This window comes from Neopsephotus bourkii, unplaced genomic scaffold, assembly GCF_033783945.1.
Source record: "Neopsephotus bourkii isolate Nb327-2 ecotype Australia unplaced genomic scaffold, CSIRO-AGI_Nbou_v1 NB_207, whole genome shotgun sequence".
In the NCBI taxonomy this organism is placed as follows: domain Eukaryota; kingdom Metazoa; phylum Chordata; class Aves; order Psittaciformes; family Psittacidae; genus Neopsephotus; species Neopsephotus bourkii.
In genome coordinates, this window is record NW_026900719.1 from 462790 (window position 1) to 485158 (window position 22369).

The window sequence follows — 22369 nt, forward strand, 5'->3', positions numbered from 1 at the left end:
TTCTAAGGATCACTTAAGCAAAGGGAGTAGATTTTCTCGTAATAGCATTTCTTAAACTGAAAGAACAGAACAGGAGAAATTTCATATTCATTTTTTAGCACATGGAAATCAGTTTAGTTACATTATGCTAGGCCTGACCAAAAAAGGAATTTAATCCCAAATCAAGATGAAATCAGATACTTCAAAATATTTTAATATTGTAAAATTTATACTTCAAGTCCTGTAAGGAAGACAAGCTAAATTGAGTCACTGCTAGAGAATTTTTATATCATGGAGATACAGCACGAAAAAGTTACACATGGAAATAATACATATATTGGGAAATGCCAGTTTGATATATGTCTTCCCAATTATTATGAATTCAAGCACGACTGTCAAAATTCAGGTTTTCTCACCAGTGGCTGCCTGTTAGGAGTCTTTGCCTGACATGAATTATGCAAAGACACTTCTTTCATACTCCTGGCTCCCTGGCAGAGCATCCTGTTTCTCTGTGGGGTTGCCAGTACTGTAAGGGTTCTAAAGGATTGCCTTGTGTGTAGGAATGGAATTGCATTAAGTCTGAAATCACCCATAACACAAGGCATGTTAAGGCCGTTTTCTCCACACCAGCAATAAGCTATGCAAGTCTTGATACAGCCATGTGCTTGGAGTTGACTTACTGCCTTATCTTCATCAAAAGGGTCTTCTGCACCCTATCCTGCTAACAAGTTGTAAAGACACTGGTACCATATGGTCATATGGATTTCCAGCAAAGCATATATATATTGGCAGCTTTCTATGCACCTACAAGAGATTTCAACCTGCATGCATACTCCATGTCTGAGCTGCCCAGATGGTTGGTTTTAGCCTTGTACTTTCTTTAACCAAGATTTTATTAAATTTTTAACTACATCTTGAAGGATTATTGGCCTCCAGCTTAAAAAGACTAATCAGTAGGCAGAGCCATGTCTTGTAAACAGCAGAAAGTGCTTACTACAAACCATCCTAGTTCTTAAATGTATCCCAAACATATTTTAAGGTCAACACTCTATCCATCTGGCAGCGTTGAGTTTAATCTTCAGAGTGTTTTCTGTTTTGAAGCTTATAAACTTGCATTTTACATACACATGTAAACAGAAATAATTCAAACTCAGTATCACTGGGCTCTGATGTGTTGTGAAAATGGGACAACCACTCTGAAGCAGCAGAGGGTGTAGAAGATACCACTACTCAGAGCATCTTGGGAGTACCCTGAGGACACAGGAAATCCCAAAAGGAAAGGTACCCTGCACATTTTATACATAGGAGCAAAAAAAACCCAAACACCCCTATCTGCATTCAAACAGTTGGCTATGTGGCCTCATATGACGTAAGTGCAAAGATTTATTGGTCTAATTAATCAAAACAATCCTTTTTTTTTTTTTTTATAAAAACTGCTGCAAGTGAAACATGCAGATGAATTTATGGATTACTTGGTTGCTTTACTTCTCCAGTGAGCTATTTATGAAAGAACTACACACTGTACCTATATGGAGCAGACACTTTCCATGCGTTTGCTTGCTTAGATAAAATTAAAGCTGCAGCCATGTGTGATTTTTTTTTTTAAGGATTAAAAAGGTCAGTAACTTTTTTATGCAACTCATTTTCTTCTTGAATGAAACCAAAGTAAACCCACATAGCTAAATATGCTTTATTTCACCATTAGCCATATATCCAATATGCAGAAAACGGTGGCTATATTTTTGTTCCAAACAGTTCCAAACCCAAAGAAAACTATACTGAAAACATTTAACCAATACTTTATTCCTATAAAAATAAAAAAGAAAAATGATACATTCATTTCAGGAAGTGTCTACATTTTATAACAATAAATTAAGCTTTGTAATATCAACATCAATTTACATTTCAAAGGATTTAAAAGTACAGCTTAAGATACAAAATAAACTCTTTCCTTACCTTCCAAATACATCATACAGTCTTTTATTTCTTTAATGCACTGGCACCTAAGACATCAAAAGAAGAAACTATAGAGGGCTACAAACATTAAAATGAACAAGAATGGCCAGAGTCACTGAATGGATATTATCTTCCAAGCTTTTTCTGTATCTGACAAAGCTTTTTGCAATGCTTGAAAAAAACACCCCAAATCCTGACTTTGCCTTTCCCACTTCCATATCAGTCGTAATAAAGGCCAGTTTTAACCAATACAACATTTGTTATGATCCAGTATCTGAAGGGGGCATATAGGGATGCTGGGGAGGGACTCTTCATTAGGGACTGTAGTGATAGGACAAGGGGCAATGGGTTAAAACTTAAACAGGGGAAGTTTAGATTGGATATAAGGAGGAAATTCTTTCCTGTTAGGGTGGTGCTGAGGCACTGGAATGGGCTGCCCAAGGAGGTTGTGAATGCTCCATCCCTGGCAGTGTTCAAGGCCAAGTTGGACAAGACCTTGGGTGAGATGGTTTAGTGCGAGGTGTCACTGCCCATGGCAGGGGGGTTGGAACTTGATAATCTTAAGGTCCTTTCCAACCCTAACTATTCTATGATTCTATGATAAGTGCCTGGCAGATTTTCAAAGCCATAACAGGACCGTCCCCATTATTTACCTTGTACCTCTCATTAAGGTTATCCAGTAGGTGTGAAAACCTAAATAGATCATGTTTACTACTCACTGCACAGGTCACTGGAATAGAAGCAATGATTCTTGTCATTTATTTTGCAAAACCTGTATTTAAACTATATTTACATTTGAGAGCATGGACTAATCCCCCACCTAATTTCTACAGAGTAATTTGACTTCTACTAAAAACTAGCTAAACAACAGCTCTGCCAACTTTTCATTTGTGTATGCAAAGCTCTGAATTAGAAGGGCACTGCTCACAAACAACTCAACTGCCACCATGCTAACCTGCTGCTTAACTGAAGCAAATGAAGCCCACAGAAATTAACACTGCTGATCTGAGCTTTTTTTTTCTGAAATGAATGTATGGCTTCAATGTACTTGCAAACTCATAGATACACCCTGACCTTACTTTAAACTGGACTGCTCAGGTTAGATAATACAAATACAACCCCACTAAGGTCAATACAGACAGCTGATTTATGAGCAGGCTTTTAGTCAAGAAGGAAGCAGGCCCCTTCTACTTCTTCCAGTCTGCAGCAGGGACTTCTGAACCAGGATTGCAAACGACCCTTCGCAAGGAAGAAATTAATCAGGTAGTTAGGTCAATGTTGATGTTTCTGTGGTTTAGCGGCCATACTGCCTACTAGCTGAGAGCTAGTTTGGTGTATGACTACATAAGATGAACCCACAGCAAAGAAGATACTTCCTAGCAGCTTTCGTTTTTACAGAAAAACTCTTATTTCCTGTAAGAGGTGTGTGTTTTGTATAGATTTTGGTAAATAGTCCTTCCTTACTTGAAGGTTCAGATTTTAATGTTGCAGTTTTTTTAAGGCATCAATTCCACCTTAGTACGAGGAGACTTTCTAATGTTTGGGAGAACATGCTCCAAAGATGTCCTGTTTACAAAACAGTTACTGCAAAAGGCTGATAGAAATATGATGCTACACTGATTACAGTTGGTAACTAATGCTAGGTAATGGATTTAATAGGTCTAGCACAGCATCTGTTTCCTCTTTGCATGCATGGCAATCTCAGTAGTTATGCAGACACATTCAGGTTCCATCTATGTCTCAGTAAAAGACACCAAATGAAAATGGCCAAAATAATTTTTAGAAGGAAAAGATTTCAGATTAGTTCAATGTTACTTAAAAGCACAAGGCAGTAAATGAGGAATACGTTAAACAAAATTATTTCCTAGTCAGCTTGACAAAAATTAAATCACATCAACAACAGGGCTCCTTAGTAGAGAAATTGCACCAAAAGAAATTTCAAATTATGCATTTGAAACATAGAAAAGTGTTTTCTGCAAAGGGAAAAAAAATGTGCATTTCCTACCCTTACTTTATCTGTTAAAAACATTTTCATCCTCACAACTTTGAACTTTTCATTTTTTAAGAAAACACAGGTCTATCTGCCCTGAACAAAACATTCTCTACATGCTTTTTAAAAAAATATGATTTTTACCACTGTTAGCAGCACTGTTTAAGTCCCTCAGAAAGGAGCTCAGTTCAGGCTAAAGACCATGTTGCACACCACCAGCAGGTGTAAGTACCATCCTATCTTAAGCAACAGCAGCATCACTCAGCCTGTCTATGACAAAGCCAGCTTTACAGTTTTGGGAAACCTCAGTAAGTTAAAGCAGTGACAACTCATGAAACGAAATCATGAAAGCCAAGAAAAGAGAAGCTGAACAACTAACAGTAAACTGAAGTGTTTCATTAATGTCTATTAAAATCAAGGCTTTAATATTTTATATAAGAATTTCTTTAAAGATTCAAAATCCACAGCTAAGCTCAAACCAACACACAATCAGACTCTTATCCAAGTAGTCTGTGACAAAATTAGGAGAGTCAATAAAGGCACATTCAACTCCCCACCCCCAATGCCACCTCCTGAGATGAATTTGTCTTAAAAAGACAGTAGTTACTGGTCTCTTACTTGGTTTTTCCATTATATTCTTGGTCCTCAACAACTGCTCTTTCTATCAGTGGTCAAATCAGACCACTATTGTCACAGAGTTAATCTGAGCTGAAAAATGCTTGAATAAGTCAATATCATGTGCTCTTCTTTCCTTTTCAAATTTGGAAAAGTTTACTGTTTTTTTTTAAAGACAGCAATATTCAGTGATTGTGGATACTCTTGTTTGAAGCTTATACAGCTACTGGATAACTGGAAATTTAAATATGTTAAAGTACACCACAGCTAAATCATACTGCATTTGATTGCTGTATTTTAACTGCTAATATAGTGCTATTGTTAATCTGAGATGGCTTAACACTATCAGTGTCAGAACTTAAATGCAAGAGAATCCATTTAATCAAAACATTATGTTTTATATAATGAATTAATCATTCACTTGGCTTTCAACTGCCTCTGAACACAGTATTTTATGACACAACCTTACCTTCTATACAGTTTCAATTAATAAATGCTTTTAATCAAGTAGACTAACTGCAGGTTACTAATCAAAATACAAACATTTCCTAGTGCATGTTCTCTTTGGAAAGGCTTTATGCGAAGAAGTAAAATAAACTTGCATTTAAATGCTTCATTTCAGGATATAACAATAAAGCCAATATCAGTGAAATAACTATGTTTAAATTTTAGTTGACTGAATATGAACCATGTGTGTCTATTTTCAACATCTTCAATCAGTGGACCACTTATGCATTTAGTCTGACACAGAAGAACATTATCTGCAGGGAAGAACGTTTGTTGTAAAACTGTATCAGATTATTCTTGTAATAAAGCAAATACATAGCTCATTAGGTATTTCAGAACCACAGTTCTTTTGATATATATATATATATATATATATATATATATATATACTTAACCAAGTATGGCATAGTAGAAAAAAGGAGGGAAAATAGAGAACCAACTGTTAAAAAAAAAAGTGTACATGAAGCGCTATTGCTGAATTCTTAGGTACATTTTGATTGCATATAATTTAGTACCAACACCTAAAAGACAGGATTCGTGAAAGCAAAACCCTGGATTACTTTTCTTTTTTTTTTTTTAATTTTCTTTTCATTTTCAAACACCACCACTGTTCAAGGTTTTGTTGTATTTTAATGATTTATATTTCATACATCCCGTTACACAAAGGCATTCATGGTTTATGGCACCATTTTTCTTATCTACAATACATGGCAAGATGTGTCCCTCCCACCTCCACCTCAGAAGTGTTCCCCTGTGATATTTCTGAAGATGCTCTGAATAGGCATTTTAGCTACTTCTGTATAAAATATAAAGCCATTTAGTTAAAATTTATTGAAGTTTTGGAGAATAAATGTTATTATATTTCACAGTGATGAAAACTGCAAAGGCTTATTACTCCCTCTTCATCCACCGCAATGCTAGAATTCCTGAATACTTTTGTTATGACCACACTAGCAAAACTGAGGTTAAACCGTTTATGAAGGTTATGCAGAAACTTGACTTCACAGCATTTCCTGCTATTTGTCAATTGCCTGACAGTTAGAAATTCTGTGTTAGGAGTTTTAACCCTACCAACCCCCTCCCTTCCCCCTGATCAATCAACTCAGCGTGGTTTTAATTTCCCAATTCCTGTGGAAACAAAAGCCAGCATTAAGGAGATCTTTTCATAAGTATGCTCTCATTGCAAGATCAGATCTAAGGCATACATTATTCAGTGCAAAGTCATCACACACTACAGAACGAGGACAAACACCCCTTCATTCTCCCCTCAGGACCCTACAGGTACTTGTGCAAAACCGAGCAAGACTGAAATAAAGATGGACACAATGTACAACTTACTTGCCTAGTTAATACCTGCTCTATGATTTTACAAAAACAATTAAAGATTACAGAGATTACTATTTTTACTATTTTTATAATTTTCAGTAGTCTCTAGGTGGCCAGCAATTTCAAACAAGTTATTAAAATCCAAAGGAAGACTTCAAGAATGGTATTACCCAAACCAACCAAGTTTACCAGAACAAGAGCAGCGTTTGATGTCACAATATAACCATCATCATTGAAACAGACAGTGTAAGTCAAACCGATACCATGTATCTTGAGATGGGAGTTATATAAGGAATAAATTTACAGTGTTTCGGTAAATACATATTCAATATGAAGAAACACAAATAGCAATAGGAATATAACAATAACCTTGAACACAAATAAACCACAAGTTTAATCAAGTACTTCTATGAAAGAAAGAGATGTCACAAAGAGATGCTCTGAACATTTTCTTACTATTTATTTTCTTGCTTTTATCCTCCTTGCCTTTTTCACTTCTTGACAAACTATTAACTGCAAGTCACGCCAACTGCACGGGATGACTTTGAGACCAGGGCACAATAAAACTTAACGAAAAACAACCAACCAACCAAAGAAAAAAAAACAAAACAAAACAACAACAACAACAACAACAAAAACAGAAAAAAAGAAAAAAAAAGAGAAAAAAGAAAAAAGAGATGTTTTAACAGCAAGGCACACGCATACCAAAAGGGAGACTTTTATTAACCACCCAGCAGAAACAGACTCTTTAGTGCTCACTACTTCTTGGGCGGGAAAGAGCCACTAAGTTTTTTCAGTGCTCAATATCCTCTCTAACAGCAGCAGGTGGTCTACACTTGTACAACACTTGTCCACATGCATCTTTCAAAAAAAGCTTCCCAAGCTACATGTGCAGGTCCAGTATAATTTTATGTTTGGAGTCACACAGCTTGACCTGATGCACTTTAGCAAGTTAAAACAGAGTTACGGTCTCTTGCCTTCCAATCTGTGCCCAATCAAGAAAGAGAATAATGATTCAAAGTATCACAAAAACTTCAGTGAAAGTGAAATTTAGAATGCATTATATAAGAATGAGCACAAACCTATCCACCCTATAACCTAACAAAACGAAGAAGCTTTCTGTTTTGCCAGGTGCTCTGCATATTCCAATTAACATTCTTCTGATCAATAAACAGTAGTCAGGTATCTTTACCTATAACTAATAATGTGATCTTGAAGAAAAGACCAAGCCTACAGAAAGGCAAGAGTCAGCAATGTATCACATCCTACGTTCACTTTTCAGCTATTTCCTGGGGAAGAAACATAACCTCCTGGTAACATGAAAGATGCATACTGTACAGCTGTGGCAGTTTCTATAATGAAACTCCAGATATAAATGATAATATCCATAACACAAACCATAATTCTAAAATATATCTGATTATGTGTGTATATATATATCTAAAAAGAAAATTATTTAATTTTCTCTTTTATACACATATAAACATATGGCTAATATATCCATAAAATTTTTTCCTTATTTAGGACTAATCTTTTAAATAACAGAGTTTTAAACAGTCCCTTAGAATATTTTTTTAAACACTATTAAAAAATGAAGTACTATGACAGGGTAATCAAAAAGCACACACAAAATAAATTAACATCATACAAATGTGGTTATATTGTTCAGAAAGTCCAATTCTCCCATTTGAAATGAAATGGAGACCAGTGTACCTTAGGGTGAATTATTTATCAATGCACAAATTCGTTCTCTTTCCTTGTAAATCTTCATGTGAATTTAGCTGCATTTCCATAAAGCAAGAAACACAGTAAACCCGCAGAACTCTTGCAAGAGGGAATTGTGTTTCACTGGGTAAGAGCAGTTTTTGCGGAAGGGCAGCAAGTCAACATTTTATCACCATCTGAACACTCGCAATACCTGTGCCCTTGGAAGCTTCACACCTTGAAATAGCAGCAACGTATTTGACCGGTTCAGTAGTAATTTTTCTTCCAGTATTGGATTAGACTACTTTGCATATACAGTAAGTCAAAAGTCTAGTATCTTGTGTGCAACATTAATCCACATTTACATCTGAGAACTCATAAATACACATGGAAACAAAGGTGAGAGAGAAATAAACCTCTTTTAAGTTAAAATGCTTTCAGTCCACATATAAAAAACAGCAGTGAAAAACAAGTATAAAGCAGATGGACAGCAGAAACAGAAGATAAGTAATAAAATAACTAAAACTGTATGAAGCAGTTCACTGTTAAAAGGGCAAGTTGCAATTAAAATGGATCAACAGAAGATGTAGACAGTACCATCTGCATAAATGCTTAAATGCAGCATTATTTTCACATCACATACAGTAGATGTGATTTCTAAGAAGCATATTATAACAGCTGGCATATTTACTGATAGGTTTATGGTAACTGAATACTTAATTTGTCCAGTTCTTAATGTACAGTACTTACACATTAGCCTTTAAAGCTCTTCATCAACCTTTTAGCAGTCAAGGTTACATCTCCATGAATATCTAGTGTCCCAGTAAGAAAGTTTAAACATTCACCTCCAATGAACTTTCATACTAAGATATCAAATACCTTAGCTGAATCATTTCAATACTGTGAGTTTTCTTTTTGCTATTTCAAAGGAAACACAAGGACCTTTTTAACTTTCAAAGTGAACGGTGTTTTAAGGCAGTAAAAGATACGTATTAAGGTTCCCATGATTGTTTATCGTTCTCTATGTGAACAAAGTATATTACACACAATTGCTGTCATATGTTTATCTACATGACTTCATTATGCTGTACATGATTTAGCAATCTTCTTGAGAAATTTAAAGTGCCACAGTTCAAATGTGCTCATCTGTCTTTTCATGGGCTTCCCAAGTCCATTCTGGATGCTTTCAGAAACAAGCCCTTGCTTTACTCAAAGAACAGTGTTTTTAGGGGAAAAAATAATTCATCCTTCAGTGCTGTGCTAACTGGAATCCAGTGGTCGAACCAATCCTTCTTTGTAAACACGAAGAATAGCTTCACAAACAAATTTGTATTGACTCTGTGTAAGAAAGAAAAAAAACATTTATGGATGATTCAATTCCTGATTATACAGTAGTACTGAATAGAGCTAACAGTCCCACTGCTTCCTTTTCTCTTGGACAAAGACAGGAGAGGAGATGCAAAGATGGAAGGAGAAAATCCAACTCTCCTGGCTGTGTTCTCCATAAGCAAAAGCAACATTCATTGAAGGACAAGCACTAAAAGTCTCATGCCAAGGGAAAACATAACCCTCAAATTTAAAAGAACACATGCTTAAATTTCAGGAAATAGGATTTAGTTGTAAAAGCTATACAAATTTATGAGATTCTTTCTACATCTCTTTATTGTTCTTTATACATCTCATCCATTTATCTGGTAGCTATCTGAATATTACAAGTATATTCTAACCTTGACAATCCTGCAGTTACATATTACTGGGCACATTTAAGTTACATAACTAAAAATGTATTTAAAGTTACCATACAGGATATATAGGTCCAACTGCCTTGCTACAAATTTTGGGGTTTTTTTAAGCCACCTACACTATTGCAAAAGATGGAGTCACTTTATTTTAATTTAATCACTGTTTGTAACAGAATGGGATCAAAAACTTTGGAATGCATAATTTTGACGAATAGCAGCCACATTAATTCTTCCAGCACGGAAAATTCTGAGCTCATTTAATTCTTATAAAGTCTTCATAAACTAGATTAGTGTTTCTTTTCTGAATTATACTATTGCAAAGACTATGGACCTGTTTGCTAAAGCCAATTAGCCTCTAAGCCTCCTTCTGAAAAGTGATACAAGAAGACATTAGCAATAGGACTAAAAATCCACTTAGCCTGAATAAATGTTTATGACTGTAGCGATAGGACAAGGTAATGGGTTAAAACTTAAACATGGGAAGTTTAGATTGGATATAAGGAGGAAGTTCTTTACTGTAAGGATGGTGAGGCACTGGAATGGGTTGCCCAGGGAAGCTGTGAATGCTCCATCCCTGGCAGTGTTCAAGGTCAGGTTGGACAGAGCCTTGGGTGACATGGTTTAGTGTGAAGTGTCCCTGCCCATGTCAGCGGTGTTGGAACTAGATGATCTTAAGGTCCTTGCCAACCCTAACTATTCTATGATTAACAGAATCCCAAGAACACAACATGATGGAAATTTAAAAGAACTTAGAAATATCAATGCATATTCCTCTAACTTTCCTCCGAAATTACTTTTCGCTATTGTCAAAACCCCAAAATGAACACCTTCCTCTAAAACTCCATGTCATATATTCAAAGAAGCAAAGCTTCACATTTTCTAAATCCCTTTTACTACCTTCAAAATGTTCTCCCTTGTATGGCAGCTCCCCTCAACTCTCTGGAGGCATCTGGAAACATTCCCCCAATATCTCCCAAAGAACAGGGATAAAAGTACTTGGACTATCAAGGACCTTACATTGCATTTAAATACCAGTAGCTAGAAACGTTACTCTTATCTGTAACCTGCAGTACATTTGCTCTTAAGTACAGAAAACCTCAGGAAAACTGGGGGATGGAAATGAATTTTCTGCATCTCGATTTTCATGCCTTTTCTTTCAACCCTTCAGTCAATTACTCCCACTTTCAATATCACTCTCTTCTTTTGTCTTTATTTCTTAATTACCTTGACTTTTCGCTTTACTGTTATCATTTGCAATTTTTATTGACTGAATGAGCAATGTATGATATTTAGCTCTCTGTTCAATACTTCTGTGATCAAGTTACTCAACAAATAAGAATGAACACTTCAGCATTTCTTCCTCTGACTCAGACTACTTGTTTTCTTTGTTCTTATCTGTTGCATGTATTCTTACTGCTTACTCAGCTGATAACTAGTTCTACTATGTACGTCCTATAGCACTGCTTTCTGTATTGTTTAGTATCTCTTAATTTCTCTTTAATGGAACAAAATGGTTAGCTTTTCTTAATTTTTTTTTAATGAAAGGCCATACTGTCACATAAATTTTGTTTTTGCTTTATTATTTTGGTCAAGGCTTTTGTTTTGGTGCTCCTGATGATAAGATCGCAGATCTTTGAGAAACTACAGCCATCACATGATTAAACAGCAGCCACTGAACTGACCAGTTAATACCTCTGACGAGTCCCTTCTTACTCATTGAGTATGCCCTGTCTGATACTAACTCACAACATGATTCTGGCTGTGTGTATCATCTTAGAATAGAAGCACACACACAATACCCACAGGGCAGCTGAACATGCTTCAGGGAAGGCTATCACAACTGAACAATCCTTCTATTACATCTGAATAATACCCAACGGCCTTTCCCAGAAGCCTTAAGCTGAATATCAAGTAGGAGCAGTGGGGCTAGGTGGAATGCAGGAATGCGAGTGTGGCAGAGCACCCAGGATAGAGCAAGATGTTAACCTGCAGCTCCTTGATATTCTGTTTTCTCACAGCTGAGCAAATGCAGTACATACGTACAGCAAATAAGACTTCCTCTCTACCACTTACTGATGTTTGCACCATCATAGCTCGCTGGTCTCGCATTTTTCGTACAATATCCAGGGGATAAACAGGTTGGTTCCTTTCAATTAAGCACATGGCTGTTTCCATAGTGACCAGTACACCAGTGCGACCGATTCCAGCGCTGTGAAATGTAACAGAAAAATAGTCTATAAATTAGTTTTTTGCAATGAACCAGATTCATATCACAGTCCTAATACTAGGATGCCAAAGAGCCTTAGAAATTACAGGAAGACCTTAATACTAGAACAGAGTGCAAAGCTTATCTTTAAAGCAAGTTCAGTATATTTCCTTCCAATTACTAAAAAGAAAATAATTTTTATATAAATAAAACTAAAACCTCACCTAAAGCAAATGGATTTTTAACAATTATAACTGCTTACAAATCTAAATGTACTTGTTTGATGGTATTTTTGACTAAAAAATGTAAAAGCTAACTGACTGCTTTTTGACAGGCACTTGAACAGCTGAAAAAAAACCCTTTGCAGTACCATTCCAAATGAAGTCACAACAGTGGTAGAGGATAAAAATGAAGAACAACTGACACTGCAAACTACCAGCTCTGTGACAGTTACGTAACTAAGCCATTTCACGCAAAGATTGCAGTAAAAAGGGAGCGAAAAGAAACTTGTCCTTTAGATACAACACCAGTGTCTGTCTTCAACAGTGAACGCTGGTATTACATAGATTAACATTTTGATCTTATTAAAAGAATCTCCTGCCTTGCAGATGAACTTTTCAAAGCAAATGCTTATTCAAAGGCTGGAGCAAACCTATAATCAGAATTTTAAAGCACAAGTACCTGCAGTGAACAAGGACAGGCTCATTCTTTACTCTCTTTGGCCTCATACAGGTCACAAACTCCAAGAAATCCATTGAGTCATCAGGAACACCATGATCAGGCCAAGCAACATACTGGAGATGGGTGACTGTGTGGTGCTGTTCTGTCTAAAATAAGTAAGGTTTTCAAAAACTGTTCAGTGTTATGACTCCTCTAATTATGTTTACTAGATACAAGTCATACTTTTCACAGTAGGCACATTCTGCAGATGCTATAAGACGCATATGATGTAGAAAATATCTGTCATTTTAAAACTCAAAGTAAAGTATGAACATGCAATTCTTAGAAAGCATACAAAAGGCATAACATTTTCTAAATAAATGAGGTGTCAAGTTTAACTTCTGTGATCTAAACAGACTGTAATTTTTTGAATTTATTGACTTATTATACCTTGAATTCACCCCAGGTAAAATGCTACAAGGTGTAAGCATTATAATACTATATAATCGAACAGGTTGGAAGAAATAGCTGAAAACATCAGAGAGCTACTGAGAAACGCATCAAAATAACAGGGTCTTGGGGCTACATAATCCATTCTGAATATGTTTCTGTGTGTACTTACAGATTCAGTTATAAAGTTGCCTGCGACATTTGCTAAATACATTTTCTGTTCAAAACCAATATATATAGTTCATACATACATGTTCATTGTACATATATGATTGACTTCAGTATGACCCACAAACAGATATTTATGTATGGAAGCAATAGTTAAAAGATTCTGTTGGAGGAATCTTTTTTTCATTCAATTATACCTAAAAAAGTAGCTTTACAGAAGTTCTTTCAGTTTAGCTTTTTTTTAACTTTGATTACGAAATCACTCAATCATCTTTGCATTCAGATTGGGCTCAACTGCTACGTTACAGATATAACCAATGATTAGGTGGGAAGGAAAAAACCTAAGACACTCCTGAGCTCTGCTGCATCGTGCAACAACGATCTTGCTCTTCACAAACTGAGACAAGTCTTCAGGCTCCTTTATTGATTCCACACGTTTAGCAACAGTTAAGCTGCTGGCTGGCATTTATTGATGTCCATTACTAGACACCATTTGACACCCTACTGAAATAAAAACTCCTTTATCACTGTATTAGTCTATAAAAGCTGCCCTCTCCCTAGTGTTTCATGCAAGCATGTTTTCATGATGCTCGTGACTTTATGAAGTATTTTCTACCCTTTAAGTGCAAAACTACTGAAATATATGACCTGTTTCAAATGCCTTCAACTGCTTGCTTTCCTCTTCCACTTGAGGAAATTATTCCACTTCCAGGGAGCAGGCTAGTAAGATACAGAAGACAGAGTAAACTACTGCCTGTGTACCAAGCAGAGTTCTAGGAAACGTGTTCATCCCAGTCAAAGTAATTGAAATTGCAGAAATTTACAATTACCTGCAGGGATGTGAAGATAAACAACACAGCTCATACTTAGCTTCTTAAAGGCAGAATCTGAGCAATCACTATTAAAAGGTCTAGCATAGGCACAAGTCGATAATATAATCTGCCATTAATGACCAAGCTCACTGTCATACAAATTGCATTTCAAACTATCATCCAAAACACCTCACAATGACCAGGATCTCTGCAAGAAAAAGCATGTCCTTTTTCTAGTCAGCTTTGCTATCATTATGCAGCTGAGAGCTTGATCAAATGATTACACTGTAAATTTTTCTGAAATGCTACAGATCAAAAACAAATGCAAAAACACAACAAGAAAATGTCATTAAAAAGTTGTTTTTTTGGAAACCTGTGCCTGCTTAATCAGAAGATCTTCAAAGGGAAATGAGACAATGCAGCAGTTACATGCAGCAGTTTAAGCTGATTCTCTTAAATCAAAGACATTTGAATTACAGCATTCAGGTGAAACAAAGACTTGATTCATTCTAAAATTATCCAAGAGTGAGCACCCAGTGACCTTTCATGCGCATCCAGAACTTCAAGACATGCATCACGGACAAATGCCGGCGGCACACCTAAGAACCACCAACAGTGATCTGTAGCATCAAAAGCCATTTTACAACATTTTACAAGCTCAGAAAAGAGAATGGAGTTAATTTTTACTTGTCAATAATTCAGACTCAAATATAGTGAGCTGCATTTTTAAAAAGCAGTTCATAGACATTAAGTACCACAAGCATATTACATAAGACTTACTCGAAGTAAGACTTACTCGAAGTAAGAATATGCATCAGAGCGCGCACTTAATCCTCAGAGCTGCTCCTTTTGGTGTGATCATCGTAATTTTCTGTCAAATGCCCTACTCACCCCTAAACACCAGAATAGCTGTTCACTGATTATTTCAGGTATGCCCCAAGCTTCAGTATAGTTTTCTAGTTGCCTGTGTTTTATCTATAGTGTTTTGATATGAGTTTTGATTCTTTTGTTTGAGCTCTTCTGAGATGATTCCAATTGTTAAAACTTGACCATTACATCACTCACTTTTCAAAATGCACAAATATTTTAAAATACTTATTTTTTTAATTAGAAAGCTGGGTCTATTGTAAATAGCAGTTTTATTCATATATGTTAGAACTAGTTCTTCAAATTCTAATACCTTTCTGTCTCATGTAGAAGATATCAAATCAGTACTCTGAAGAAGTCCAGATTTTTTTAAGCTATTTTTAGTGGTCTTTACACTTATAATAGAAGTCAGCCTTTAAATTCAGAAAATGTCAGTCAAATACCACCATACATGGAAATAAATTGCATTAAAAGACCACCACACTTACTGAAATCTAGCACTCATATATTAAAAAAAGCGCTAGAATTACAGTTACTGGTCCCATAGTTAGCCTTGCTGTATATGCCCTACTATGAATACTTACTTTTAAACACCTTTTTTCTCCCAGATCCTGCTTCTTTGTACAAAGCTAGTAGTGGAAGAGGTAAGCTTCTCATTATACTCCAGTTGCTGTCCAAACCATTATCCTTTGCAAGTCAGTTTTAATCCTTTCTACATTTTTTTTTTTACTGAGGTTTTAAATAAGTTGTTATTGTAACATCATAATGACTGATAAATGTAGAATTTATCTTTATAAAATCTGGCTCTTAGTCCTGTCGTGCTTTCTCGCTTTCTGGAAGTTTAGACCTACAAGAGTTGCTCATGTCCCAGTTGCTGCTTTTGCCTAACTTGACATTATACACCTTGTTGTTCAAAAAATATTTTAATATTTTTTGAATGCACATGGACTGATTGCAACTGAATTTAGGTATTTGGCGTTTTCACAAATCAGCCTAAGGATGCTGGAGTTAGAAAAAATGAGTCCAAACAATGTACAGACTCCAATGATACTCTAGATTGTCATTTGCCCAGTTTATCATCACGCATTTGACCACCATTTAGCTGCTACACAGCACTGAACTATATTCACTTGGCAAGCATCTACAGAAGTCTTAGAAATGTCCAAGCTTAGACATGCCCCAAGGTGTTTGATAGTGCCCTGATAATGGTTATTGCTGTTGCAGCAAAGGTATCTGCCAAAAATAAAATGTACCTACCCTTCCTGTGTAAATTCAAGACATCTTACTGCAAAAGCAACTTCACTGTGGTTAAGCTAACATCCTAGATTTTGCTGAGAAACACAGCATAAAGGTACATGACCTTTACTAAGCCTGTCATTGCAATTGCAACTCCTGACAAAATATGGTCCTGCCAGTGGTAATGCTTCAAATTGCTGCTGTAACACTTGCAAAACAATCTCATTATCAAGACCTTCAACCACAAAAATATCAATTCTTCATCTTTCTGTAGTTTGCAGCCCTGCTTATTATAATTAAATCAAAAGGCAGGCTTCTGTGTTTCATTCTCCTAAAATGATTCTCCCTGATTAATAAAAGAAATGAGTGCTCTTTAGACAAAAAAACCCACACAGACCTTAGAATGATAATACTCATATAGAAAGAAGGAAATTTAAGATTGAAAGGTCAACCTTAGTTTTGACTTTTCTTAAAATCCAAAGCCATTGTTTTTGCGTTTCACCTTTTTATTTAATGTCTAGGTTATAATAATCTACCATAAAAGAAATTTCACCATGAACTACATTAACCTTGAAATGGTCATGTTATCTTCAAAGGAGGAAAAGGTATGCTCTTTGCTAGTGAACTTCAGATATGTACCTTGAAAGCAGACTCAGTGATCAGGGCTAAAGCCTAGTTTCTGAAGAGCAGAATAATCTGGCAGTGGCATTTGGATTTTTGTTGGACCACTGTTCCCACCCCACTATGCTCCTGTGTGCTCTTGCTATAACACCTTTAATCTACTTTTGTTCTTCAGCTCTTTCCTACTCAAAATCAACTCGTGTTCTTCTACCTCAAGTATCTGACAGAACAGAACACATTTAGTGCAGACAATTTTCAGAGAAGCCTTTGAAATGCCTCTGCAGTGTGACAGGTTTATTCAAGACATTTATGATATCATCATATTTCTGTAGATTTCTTTGGAAATAGAAAATATAAGGTCTTGTTTAATGTGCAGAAGCAAAAGTTTCAGCCATCAATCTAAGAATCTAATGTGAGCAAACTTAACATTTCCCCCCCCCAAACAGTTGTACGACATGTACCCGGCAAGGAAGACAAATGGCATGGAAACCCTCAGCCCAAACAATTAGATGTGTAAAAATATTAGAGATTCTATTTTCACCTCCATATAGCAGCAAGTGCTGCTGGCTGCATACTCACATTGCTGTCTTTGTTTCATCTAATAGCAATCTAATATAGTCACTAGAAGGCCTACATGTTGGCCATTCATAAACAGAAAGATACCAGTCATTTTTCATCCTGAAATTTTACGTCCTCCCTTAAGCAAAGAGCAATATAATTCCTTAGCAAAATGAATATGTGTAATCTTCAATTTGTTTGAATTGCTGCAGCAATTTATTTTCTTTTTCTTCAAACCATCCCCTCCACCACTGTGATGCCCATGGAAAGTGACAACTTTTAAATGTAAAAGCAGCTTATCTCCACAAATCCCACTTTTTGCATTGTCACTGTCAGCACCATCATGCTAAACAGTCTGCATTATGACAAGGAAGTGCCTTAGTACATTGACCTGGGGTTTTTATAATGTGCAAGTGCTCTTTCGCGGCGCTCGCTCATTCATTATAGCAATGGTATAACTTGTCTTTAAAGACTGAAATTCAATCAATTTTTAAACATATTGTTTTTCGTTTTTTTTTTCCTTTTTCATTTTCTTTGAATGATTTCGTTTCGTTAATAAAACTAATCAGGTGGGAGAATGACAGGGCACTTTGGAAGCAACCAACAAGGTGTGGTAACAAACATTAGATGTGGCAGAATTAAAAATAAAGGAACAACCACCCCCAAACAACCCTTGCAAAATTACAGTTCTTCAAAGTTATACGAGTAATACACTTCAGCATGTACCATCTCCGCAGCCTTGCTAAGTTCCACGGCTGGGTTCCAGTTACACTTAACAGAAATAATGAAAAATCCTTGTTTAAACAAGAGAAAATGACAAAAAAAAGGTGGTTTTTTTTCATAACATAACTGGATGCAATTGGTGAGATTTAACAAGCAATGGTATGTTGCAAGGTAACTATCTTAAAGTAAACTGAATGGAAGTTTCCTTCATGCTTACCATGCTATTTTTTTCAGTGGTTGAAAAGAAATATTTATCTTGTTTTACAAAATAGTGCATTGTGTGGTGACTTTCTGCAATTACACTACAGAATTTATTGCCTTTGGTCTGCTTGTTCTCGTTCCCAAAGTGTTCTGAAGCTTTCTGAAAAGTAAAAAATCACCTACCTAACCTCAAAACATCCTCAAATTAATGTTTTATTTGCTTTTCTTTCATTTTGTTACAGGATAGCCTTAAATTTTTGTCTTGAAAATAAAAAGTAAGAAATTAATCGTTATTTCATTTGATGAGGCTTAGAACAGTTACAAATATTTCACACATTGGCTAATGTTCAATCACAGGTAGAGAAGCACCAAGTTAAACTGTGTCAGAAAAATCCTAGGAAGTTTTTAGCTCCTCTAGTCTTCAGAACATACCCAAATAAAAGGCCAAGGGCACCATTTTATACACTTCTGTGTGAAATCTGTGCAACTTAATTTGCAGGAGACTCTTTCACTGTTATGCCTTTTCAACAGAAATCAATTCTCTTGTGAGTTTGGAAGCTTTATCCATCTTATCATTAAAAGCTACTTATAATCAAAAAGACCAGTTCAACAATGCTCACATTAGTTCAGGGAATAATAAAACCCTGGTTTGAATTCCAATGACTTTTAATGTATTATTTGAAGAATACGACAACTCTGCCTGTGAGAGGTAGTATGTTTAAAGCTATACAAAGTCTACTCAAACACAAGATGCCTCCAGAACACATATGGCCAGCTTTAAGAAAGCAGCTCAAACAACATGTAAAACTAGGAGATACTTCAGTGTTTCGGTGAGTTCTTTCAGCATGTTTTAACAAGATACAAAGGTTTTTATTTCCATCTGAAATGCCAAATGCACACAGAGCTATCAATTATTAGGCTCATATTTTTACTGTGTGGACAGATCAGTGTTGAGTGTAGCCACTTTACAAATAAGCTTGCCTATAGTGAAAAAATAAACCAAAATAAAAGACCCCCTCAAAACAACTCTGCCCTTACCACAATACACTCACATCCACCAAGGATTCCCTTTAGCATGCTTTTGGCTAACCTAGATGAAATCTATGCTGTAGAAACAGTGTTCTATCTGAGAGCTATCATGAGACAACTTAGACAGCTGAAGACCATTGTAACTTTCACACCTGTTAACACATCTACAAAGGCACACTATATTCTCACAAGCACTTTATCGCAAAAATAATTAACTTGTATTAAAAGAAATAAAAAAATAAAGTTGACTGTCCCACTGTCATTAGAATTTTGACTTATCACACGCTAATAGACACACCTGAAGTGAAAAAAAAGCCCAAAGCCATATTGAACATGGTCACTGGTGAATTTACTCAAAATTATGTCATGGTTTGATAAATACTAATGAAGAAAAAGAACAAGTATTTGAAAAGAGTAAACTAATATTTACATGAAGCCTTAGCTACAGAAGTTAACTGGAAAACAGTTTAAGTAACAGGGACTAAAAGTTGGTCTACAGACTGCAGTACTGCTTTAATTAGGTTAATTTCTTCTGTGCTGACATTCAAGTTTATCACTTTCAGGTTAATTGGCTGTAAAACAGAAGTAAAAGTCATGCTGCTCCCTGACTGGATAGTTTCTTATATCTAGGAACTGTAAACAGTCTTAACTGAAAGACTTTTTAAGTACTTGCACCTCTAAACATGTGACATTCATGACTTCAAAGGAAATTTTAATCATGTTACAGCAAATATGGATGCACTGTCAAGTGACTCTATAACAAATTTATGAGACTAAAGGATTGGTCATCTTGCTGTAAGAACACCAATTAAATGTTGCATTTTAAAACTGCTATTTCCTTTTTCTTACTACCAGCAATTCTAGTAACAGTAAAATCTACTTAACCATACAGAAGCTTAAAAGATTGAATAGCACTGGAACTGTAAATGTGTATTTGGTCAGTACACAGTGATTTCTTATGCATGTATCTTACCACAGCACAAACCCTTTATCTTTTTAGAACATACTTGTGACCATAGAATTCAGGAAAAGAGATGAAAAGGGAAATGTGTAAGAAATGTAGGACAACTTACGAAAAAAACCACAACCCTAATCTCATACATGCAGGTTGTGGGAAGTCTAGATGTGATCTGAACATACGATTTTACAACACAACCTGATATGGTAGAACTATTTCATGTTCCCTTTGCTTTATAACCCTTCCATTAGCATAAACTATTAACAGCTATGGAAAAAGTACCTTACATAAATTCAGCACATTTCAATTGAGATATATAAGGATTTTTTTATTTTCTATTTTAAAATCTGACTAAAGACAATGAAAAGGAGCTGGTGACATTCGCCATCTTCTCTCAAAACAACATTATTATGCTTCACTTCTTTGTTAGCTATTCTAGCTGCATGTGCCATTAACCAATTGACCCACATTTCATCCTTGAAAGAGCACAGTTTGAAAAAATCCCTCACTGAAAATCAGAATACTTGCGAAGAGTCAGTCACTGCAAAACTGATTACAGAAAAGCACTACACTTCTTTACAAAGCTTATGCTGTACTGGTATTGTAATAATGTATTAATGTATTATAGAACTTCAGAAAGCATATTTTTGAAGAAGCTCTAAAGAAATAATCATCCTGTTGATGATTATATGAATTATATGAATGTTGATTCATATAATAAAATCATTTTTCTTTTATAAAATTGTGCGTATATGTACATACACACACATACAATCTCACTCATATGTGTTCATGCTCAGATACAGAGTCTATATCTACCTATCTATATACGCATTCATTCAGCTTCCTTGGGGATAATTAAAGATAACAGGTATTTACCTCGATGTTTGTAATCACCATATCTCTAACAACATAAGCAATTGTACAATCTTCAGACTGGCAGATAACAGGTATTTACCTCAATGTTTGTAATCACCATTTCTCTAACAACATAGGCAATCGTACAATCTTCAGACTGGCATCTGACACGAAAGCTGCCATATTCCATTACATCTGGCGGATCAGGCCAGTACTGATGACATTTGGTCTGTAATGAAAAATAAGCACACGTCAAGACTGTATACAAGCACTTCTGTTTCCAGGTTCCTCTCCTATGCTATGGTTCACAGAATTCAAGGAGTGGTATAAAATCTATTCTGGTTTGTCAGTGAGGTGTTTACATCCAAAATGGAAAATAGCATGACAAAATAGCCTAAATTCTCTACAAACCTTTATTTTAGTAATTCATAATAAAAATTCTGGTAAATTGGATGCAAGATACTTTCTGTCTGGTACTTACCTCCAATTGCTAAAATGACTTTTCCAGGCATAATATAGGAGGAGAAACAGATGGTTTTATTCCCTTTTAAGAAGAAAAGTATAGGGGACAAATTTATAACTAATTTCAGCCACCTAATAGCGGTTACAGTAAAGGCAGAGCCACACTTTTCTTGGAAGTGAACAAAGCAAGGAGAAGCAGCAACTGAATAAAAGATAGAAAAATGGAAATTTTTATTAGATGCCCCTGAGGGTAATCAAGCATAGAAACAAGATGCTCTATGAGGCTGTGAAACCTTCATCCATGGAAATAATTAAACCTTAACTGACATGACACTGCGCAACCTGCATGAAATTCAGAGCTGCTCCTGCTTTGAACTGAGGAGTGCACGTGATACCTCCACAAGTCTCTTCAAACTGAATTAGTCTTAGACCTTGAAGCAAGATCATGCTGGAATGTGAAAAGCAGTGTGAACCAGTCTTCCCCACCCTGTTCCAACACTGCAGACTCACAGCTGAGAGAAAGAGCAAGGCAGGCTCCATTTGTGGAAGCCCTAAGAGATAACCCATTCTACACAGAGAAGAGCAGAAAAAGGAATACACAACTGTCCTTACTTCTCAATCATTATGCTGTTTAGGACCTGAAATACTTACTCTCTTGCTTTCTAAACAAATTGCTTTTGACTGGCATGCCAGAAATTTGATAGCATAGGATAGATTACATAGAAAATAATGTAAAATAAA

General features: G+C 35.8%; 1 protein-coding gene across 7 annotated transcripts in view; it reads right to left on the reverse strand.

The window, feature by feature from the left end:
- Positions 1–8009: 8009 nt before the first annotated feature.
- PTPN3 (protein tyrosine phosphatase non-receptor type 3) overlaps positions 8010–22369 on the reverse strand; it is a 152476-nt gene continuing 138116 nt past the window's right edge. For all 7 annotated transcript variants that reach the window (XM_061344287.1, XM_061344286.1, XM_061344288.1 and 4 more), the window contains 4 exons: positions 21267–21395; positions 12707–12852; positions 11893–12028; positions 8010–9415 (listed from right to left, as the gene is read on the reverse strand). In XM_061344287.1, coding sequence (XP_061200271.1) covers positions 9338–9415; positions 11893–12028; positions 12707–12852; positions 21267–21395 — 489 coding nt within the window. In that variant the 3' untranslated portion in view covers positions 8010–9337. The remainder of the gene's footprint in view (positions 9416–11892; positions 12029–12706; positions 12853–21266; positions 21396–22369) is intronic.